Below are 8,685 nucleotides of genomic sequence, written 5' to 3' on the forward strand. Positions count from 1 at the left end.
CCTTTATCTTTCACATTGATGATAATGTTTATGATGTGATAATGGTGTTTGTTTATGATAATATTTAAATTTTTATAGTGAATAATTTACAATTTAAACAAATTAAATCTGATTAGTTTTCTGTGTATTTACTAATATAGTTAATAACTGGAAATGTTTTATTTTGTAGGTAATCACTGTTTTCAGTGTCGTTGGAATGGATTCAGACTGGCTGATGGGTGAAAGGGGAAACCAGAAGGGTAGGGTGCCAATTACCTACTTAGAACTGCTCAATTAAATAGGTGGACTATGGAAAGATACCATATTTATATACAATTAACTCTTAAAGCAGGTTTAAGTATCTTTCATGTTAATGTCTTAAGAAACTGAAAAGAAAATACCAACCATCAGAAACTGGCCTTTCTGCCAATAAAATTGCATGGTAAATATTTCATTACAAAAGTTATGTTAGAGCTTTCATGCCAAGAATGTTTTGTTACAAAATTCTCTTTCTACTGAGGTTTCACTAATACATACCTTCTACTTTTGAGCCCCAGGTTAAAGCAGAAGAACTGTTTTCTACTGGATTTTTCATTAATGGCAAGCTTTTTCTTTTATGTAAAATAAATTTATTGTGAATTGATATCAGTGACTCATTTATTAGGAATAATTAATAGCCAAAGAATAAAGTTAAAATTTGTTTTTAACTTGGTTTAAAAAGAGCTCTAGGATATAAACCTCTTTTGTGAAAAATATAATGTTTCTGAATGTTTTCATAAACAAAAACTTAGTTATACCATGTTTACCTTATTTTCCGGCAGTTACTGAATGATGACAATATTCTATTTCAGTGAGTTATTTTGAGAGCTTTTTATTTAACACTACTGAATGATTTCTTCTAAGAATAACTAGGCCTCAAGAAGTATTACCATATTTCTCTGGTACATTTTCAGTTAAGGTTCTAAATCATCTGGGACAAACTCAATTCACTGAACAATGTTTCTAAGGTTGTTCAGTTGGCATCATTTAATCCATAATCAGAATTGGATGTGTTAAGATATTGTAGTACAGTAAAGAGAATTTGTTCTTATTCAACAACAAATCCTGATAAAAATATGGATTTACACAGCTGTGTTTGTTATAAATTGTATGCAAACAATATACTTTTGGTTACTTTAAGCCTACAAATAAAATTTTTAAAATTTACTAATAAACTTAGGTTATCCTGATCAGGCTCTCTAGTTCACACACTAATGAAACAATTAGTAATATACTTGGAATCAGAAAATTGCTGTGTGGGCTATTGCTATGAATCAGCAGATTGTTTCCATGTCAGTACTTTTGCTCTAATTTTCATTCATTCATCAAACATTTGTTGGGTGCTAGGCACTATGCTGATCAGCTTGGAATACGACCCTGACCAAGACACCAAGTTCTTCCCCTTACAGATCTTAAAGACTGGTAGAGGATACAGAGAAATAAGTAAGCAATAGTCATATAACAGAGTCAATGTCATGATAGAAGGAAAATGCAATACTGTGTTTTGGAGCTTTGGGAGTCACCTAATTCAAATTTGGGTAGTGGGAGATGGTTTGGAGAGGAAGTGTTCCAGGCAGAGGAAAAAGTTATGACATTCTGTCAGCTCAGAGTGGTTCAGTCTGGTTTACAGGTTAAGTATACAGGTGTAGTTAATTTCTTTAGGAAATGTTAATGTGTCAAAATGATATGTTTTGGTACTTTGAAAAATGAATATTCAGCACAAAAGATGTTTTAAAATGGTGTTTAAGAGTTCTTAATGAGAGCTTGGTGAACAATGTTGACAATTCAGTTTACAGTCCAAATTTTAACAGTAATTGTTACATTTCTATTCTGTGAGACAAATTTCTCTGCAGTTTTATAGTTGTAAAAGATGATTTGATTCACCCTGTGAATTTCCGTACTGTTAATTCCCAGAGCTGTTCATGCTGGTTCAGTTAGCCATAAAACCACTTGAGTGAAGCTTTTTCCCCGAGAAAGGAAGCCTGACGGCCAGCCCAGGGCACCATCTATTATGTAAATCCAGATTTAGGCTTTAGAAGATCATACAAAAAGATAGGTCAGCTTTAATAGCAACTGTAAATTAGGCTTATGGGAAGTAGAGTAGTAAAAGGGAAAGAATATGAGTAGTGGAGTGAAATTGTCCCGGGTTCAGATCCAGTCTTCTTCACATACTGTGCTCTTTGAGCTTCTGCTCAGATGTCTTGTAAACTGCCATTTCCTTGGTAGTAAAATGGGGATAATGATTATGCCACTTTAAGGTTATTGTGAGGATTTTATAGCAAAAAAAAAGTTTTAAAAATAGTAATAAAATATCTATAAAATCTACCTGTAGATTTTATAACTAGTATGTTAGATAATTTGCAGGAAAAGGCTTGGCACACTGTAGAAATGTGCTGTAAAAAATTTTCCCCATGTTAGCTTCTGTAGCTTCCTGACTGTTGGCCTTGTTTACAACTGTGAATCAGAGATTCATCTTCTGTGTCCATGCTCTTTTCTGTTCCTTATTGATTGTATCTTGCACCCTGTTTAAATCAGATCGAGATCTAGGTTTAACTTCACCACAGTCAGAGTACATTTTTATCAGAACCTTCTGCTTTCCATCAAATGAATGTTGCTTATCGTAACCCAATAATGTACAGTAGCCTTCAGTAATGTTAGAGTTCAAAGGTTTTTTTTGTGACTTTGTCCACCACAAATCCAGCACAATATGTAGATTTGTTTTTATGTTTATTGTTTTTTATTTTAATGGAGTTTTGTTTGGTTCTTTGGAGTCTTTTGGATTTGTTTTATTTTAGTTTGGGCTTATTTTATAAGGTCATAGGTTTAATTTTTACTCAGGTAAAGGTCTGTAGGTTCTTAGGCATGGAAGAAAACCTTGGGAAGCCTATTAATTCATGGTGCAATTTAGAATTACTTCAGTAACCTCTGTGGCCCTGAGCTTAATCTAAAGATACAGTAATGTGAAGGTTGCATATATGAATGAAATAGTAAACTTGGAAATAATCGTAGGCTCTTTCTACAAACAGAAGTAATTGATTATCTCTTTTATTTGTCCTGAAGGTAATTAACCTAAAAGTTCATTGCATTAAATTGTTTTTGTGGTGCTGATCAGAAGAATTCATATTGTAGGAGACTAGGTCCCAGAAATGGGAATGTGCCTCATTCTGAATAATAGGAGAAATAAACCTGAGGCCAGGGTCACTAGTGGGTTAGAGTTCATCATCATAGTCTGCTGTTTTCCACCAGAACAAAGGAATAGGATGTAAATGGAGGAGCTGGTCTTGGGAGGACATGCAGAAGATGAAGGAGCACAAGACAAAAAGCAACAGCTTTGTTCACCCAGGAAGGTCCAGCTTGCCTCCATGCTTTTTTGAAATGATTCCTTAAAAATATCTTCCCTAGCTCCCGAACACCTGAAAATTTGAAATATGTTGCCATAATATGTAGCACTTCAAGTCTGAGTGAGAAGCCTTAGTAACAGGTGGCTTTGCAATATGACCTACAGCAAGCTTTACCTCAGGGGCTTCCCAGGTGGCGCTAGTGGTAAAGAACCTGCCTGCCCATGCAGGAGCCATCAGAGGCAAGGGTTCGATCCCGGGGTTGGGACAATCCCTTAGAGGAGGGCACGGTAACCCACTCCAGTACTCTTGCCTGGAGAATTGCATGGACAGAAGAGCCTGGCAAGCTACATTCTGTATGGTTGCAAAGAGTCAGACACAAGTAGCGACTTAGCACAGCACAACTTTGCCCCAACCCCCTCTCCAGATGATTAAGTGGCTCTTACCTCATGGTGAGTCTCAAATGGGGGTGTGGTGTTTGTCCACAGCACACCTGCCCTTTCTCCCACATTATCCTAATGGGAAATTGCTCAGTAGGGAAGTGGTTCTGTGTGAGAACCCCCCCAGGACAGGCAATATCAGCATCACCTAGGAACTTGCTAAAAATGTTAATTCATATGTCCAAGTACCTTTTTTGGTACTTGTTGTCTTCAAAGGGCTATAAAACTAGTCTTAGTTCTCCCATGTAACATTTTTAAATACATTTCAAGACAAAAACTGAATTCTGATCTTTCCTATGTTCTAGTACTAATTGTAATTAGTTACTTTAAATTATTTGTTTAGTATCTATGTATCTGTCACTCTGGAATGTAGGCTCTTGAAATTGAGACTGTTAATTCTTTTGATCACAGTTAAATTCCCAGCTCCCAGCATGAGAGCTGGCACATAATATATACTCAATATTTGTCAAAGAAAGAAAAAAATGCAACTCTTAAGCCTTATCCAAGTTCCACTGAAACCGACCCTGGGAGTAGGACCCAGCACTCTGTCTTTACAAGCCATTTAGGTGATTATTACCCTCCTAAGTTTGAGACCCACTTGAGTAGAATAAAGATAATGTGCCTTTTACCTTCAGGCCTGCTATCTGACATCACTTGAAAATTCTCCCTGCCTTTCGTATACCAACAACATTTATCTCAAGTGTAGAGGAGCCTTGCTCTGGGCTGTATTACAAGTGGGTGTGAAGGTATAAGGTATGCTTCGTGTCAGAAAGGACAATACCACTTAGAATGCCTGTACTTGATTGATGTGAAGGGTTTCTAGGGATGGATGTGTTTGTCTGAAGAAGGGTAAGCATTACCACTACCTACATTTCCACTCTGCACAGTCACAGTTTGACATCAAAGCATTAAAGTCATATCAGACTAACATGTACATCCTGGTGCTCAGGCTGCTAAGCTCTGATCTCCCTATTTTAAAGGAGACCTTCTAAGAATCGTTAAGTACTTTTTTAAAAAATACAAGTCATAAATGCATTGGTAAAAAAGGAGGAAAAAAGTATATAAAGATAAAAATCAGTTACAATTCCACCATCCAGGGAGAGCTACTGTTACCTAGGTGTATAGACTTAGAGATTCTTCTGTGCTTTTGTAGATTTTTTAAAACGGGATCAAGTTGTACATACTGTTTTGTAACTTTTTTTTTCACTTGACAGTGCCATGACTATCTTGCCATGTCAAAATATGTTTCTATATCATTTTTAATGGCTGCATGGTATTTCATCTCCTGTGCCACATTTTATTAAACTACTGTTTTTAGGTTGTTTCCAATTTTTCACTAATAAACTGCTTTCAAGGACATTGTGTTGTTAAATCTTTTATGTGTTCTTAATATTTCCTTAAGGTGAATACTTGAAGGTGGAAATGCTGTTGTAGAGTATGCCAGTTTATAAAAGCTTTTGTCACTGCTACTTTGGCCCCTAGAAAACTTACCAGGTTATACTGTAATCAACAGTGTAAGAAAGAATGCTATTTCTTTTTGGAGGGCTTCCAACTGAATGTTTTAGAAGCTTCAGTTTAAAAGTAAAAGGTTAGAGGAAGATAAAAATACCCTACAAAATTAAAACCAAGATCACTCTTAAATTATTCTGACAGGACATCGTTTACTGTTCTACCTTCTGTTATGTGTTTGGGATACTTGGGGAATGTTTGTAGTGCTGGCTTTCCCCTTGCTTTTACTCAGTCTCCTGGAAGCACTACCACCTTTCTGGCTTTTGCTCACAGAGAACAATCCTAAACAGACGAGAATCCTGTGGTAACTTTGATGCAGGCCTATTGTTGCTTTTAGGGAACATGGACATAATAGGGAAAAGTAAAGTAAAAACTTTGGGAAGCAGGCAGAACATTGACTTTTCCATTCAGTTGCCTGGCTTTGTGTCAGTCAACCTCTGAGTCTGTTTGCTCATCAGTAGAAATGAGGATAATAAAATCTACCTTGTAGGCTTAAAAGAATTAGCTATGGTATGGACGAATGCCTCGGACCTAGTAGATAATAACTTAGTAGAATTTCCACCTGAGTTTTTAGAGCAGTTGCTATTATTTACCTCAGTGGAGTAGTACTGCCATTGCCAAATAAAACCTTTTGTGAAAGGTGTCACAATAAATGGACATTGCCTTGTACATCCGACTTTTCCTACAAAATTTACTTCTTAAAGGATGTCTCATTTTTTCCACACATTTAACCTAAGCATATAAAACTCCAGACAGGTGACTAGTAGAACATTTCAACTACTATGCTTCTATGGCAGTATATCAAAATGGTAATCATAATACTCTAAAATGGTGGACTGGACACATGCCAGACTTCCCCTTCTGACTGAAACCCCACCTTTGGCCTACAGCTGACCTTTTTGCTTTGGATGGCTTGTCTTCCACCTGTGAGAACCTGACACAGAGGGCTCATCTCAGTAAAGATAATCGGTTAAGCCTCAATAACAGCTGCAAAATAAGAACACAAAAATGATTCATTCATAATGAAATAACATTTATTTAGAGAAGTATCTGAATTACAAAATTTTCTCAGCAGTATATCCAAAAGAGATGTCCCAGAGGTAACATCTCCAGTGATTATGGCAGACAAATCCCCATAGCAAACCAACCCATATTCATATTTGGATGAACCAGATTCATTGAAATTAGCATCTAGCTTGTTGATTATAACTTAGAACTACTCGGTCAATATAAAGTGAGTAGTAAGAGAACTTAAGAGGGGGTATAAGGGAGGAAGGCTCTATGGGAAGCTTCAGGTTTGTGAGAGAACAAATTAAATGACTAATTATGAGGTGAAAGAAGAAAGGCTACTATCAGCAACTTTTCTGAAAGTCTGATGCACTAGGATTCTGGGTACATGTTCCTGCCTAATTCCATGTTCCAGTGAAGTGGTATGAAACATGCTGTAAGGTCGTCCCAACAACCATATGCTTTGATGCCTCTGCCTTTGTATATAGCTTCCTCTATTCAGCTCTACCTGATGACCTTCACATTAAGAGTAATTTAAAGGCTCCCTCTGATATGAAGATATCCTGGATTCCCTCAGGCAGAATTAATTATTCACATATATTAATGTAACTCAACCGTAACCTAGCTGGGCTCAAGGATAGGGGCTTTGTGTCCCCTAACTCAGCATGCCTAAAGCTGACTTTCAGCAACCTTCTGAAGGTAGCTGCTAACAGCATTCTAATTTCAACAAATGATCTGGTAATGACTCATACTTGGTGCTGTTACGTGTTTTGCCCTAAGAAACATTGTCCTCTTTGGACAGCAGTATCATAGGAAATGCACATCTACTTTTCTCTGAAAGTAAATTGATCAATCATTATTTCCCATTGACTCAGTTTGGTTCATTTTATACATTGCTCATCACTGCTGTGTATTTTGCAAAACAACAGTTTATTAGCTATATCTATGTTAGTCGCTCAGCCATGTCCAACTCTGCAATCCCATGGGCTGTAGCCTGCCAGGCTCCTCTGTCCATAGAATTCTTCAGGAATCTTCCCGACCCAGGGATTGAACCCAGGTCTGCATTTCTCTGGTGGCTCAGGTGGTAAAGCTATATCATCTATATTTCATGTTAAATTTGGATAAGTCACCTCACGTTAGGACTGAATTATTTGTTAATACATCATTAGGCTTTAAACAGGTAAAATAGGTTAATGTTCCTTCCTTTCTCCTCTATACCTCTTTTCTACCCTCCCTTTTTTCCATTTCTGTACATGTTCCCTCTTCTTTCAAAACAGTTATATGGATAGGAAAATGTACACCAAATAACAGAAGAAAGGTATATAAATATACAAAGGAAAAATGGTAACATGCTCAATTAGGTATAATAAAAAAATCTTGCTCAATTGCTATTCACAAGTGGCGAATCTGACTCAGACTCCAGCAACCAAAAAGGATGACTCAAACTTCAAATTGTCCATTCATATATTTTGGGTTGGCCAAAATTTTCATTTTGGTTTTTCTATAAACTGTTACATAAAAACCTGAACAAAGTTTCTGGTCAGCACTATAGGATCATTCTGGCCGCTCAGAGAATGCCGCTCATAAATGGGGTACTGAAGACAACATTAAGCACCAAAGCAGAATTAACTTCAGAGGCCAGAACTCAAGCTAGTAAAGTCATGCTCAAAATTCTCCAAGCCAGGCTTCAGCAATATGTGAACCGTGAACTCCCAGATGTGCAAGCAGGTTTTAGAAAAGGCAGAGGCACCAGAGATCAAATTGCCAACATCCACTGGATCATGGAGAAAGCAAGAGAGTTTCAGAAAAACATCTATTTCTGCTTCATTGACTATGTCAAAGCCTTTGACTGTGTTGATCACAATAAACTGTGGAACATTCTGAAAGAGATGGGAATCCCAGGCCACCTGACCTGCCTCTTGAGAAACCTGTATGCAGGTCAGGAAGCAACAGTTAGAACTGGACATGGAACAACAGACTGGTTCCAAATACGAAAAGGTGTACGTCAAGGTTGTATATTGTCACCTTGCTTATTTAACTTCTATGCAGAGTACATCATGAGGAACGCTGGGCTGGAAGAAGCACAAGCTGGAATCAAGATTGCTGGGAGAAATATCAATAACCTCAGATATGCAGATGACACTACCCTTATGGCAGAAAGTGAAGAGGAACTCAAAAGCCTCTTGATGAAAGTGAAAGAGGAGAGTGAAAAGGTTGGCTTGAAGCTCAACATTCAGAAAACAAAGATCATGGCATCTGGTCCCATCACTTCATGGGAAATAGATTGAAAAACAGTGGAAACAGTGTCAGACTTTGTTTTTTTGGGCTCCAAAATCACTGCAGATGCTGATTGCAGCCATGAAATTAAAAGA

The 8,685-nt window shown here is 37.2% G+C and overlaps 1 protein-coding gene across 2 annotated transcripts in view; it reads left to right on the forward strand.

The window, feature by feature from the left end:
- The window catches only part of SH3GLB1 (SH3 domain containing GRB2 like, endophilin B1), a 43,829-nt gene extending 38,676 nt beyond the window's left edge, over positions 1-5,153 (forward strand). For both annotated transcript variants that reach the window (XM_088835456.1, XM_055404062.2), the window contains one exon: positions 170-5,153. In XM_088835456.1, the coding sequence (XP_088691582.1) occupies positions 170-277 (108 nt within the window). In that variant the 3' untranslated portion in view covers positions 278-5,153. The remainder of the gene's footprint in view (positions 1-169) is intronic.
- The last annotated feature ends 3,532 nt before the right edge of the window (positions 5,154-8,685 follow it).

Source organism: Moschus berezovskii, chromosome 4 (assembly GCF_049115385.1).
Source record: "Moschus berezovskii isolate FMDL1 chromosome 4, NW_MosBer_1.0, whole genome shotgun sequence".
NCBI classification, from domain to species: Eukaryota; Metazoa; Chordata; class Mammalia; order Artiodactyla; family Moschidae; genus Moschus; species Moschus berezovskii.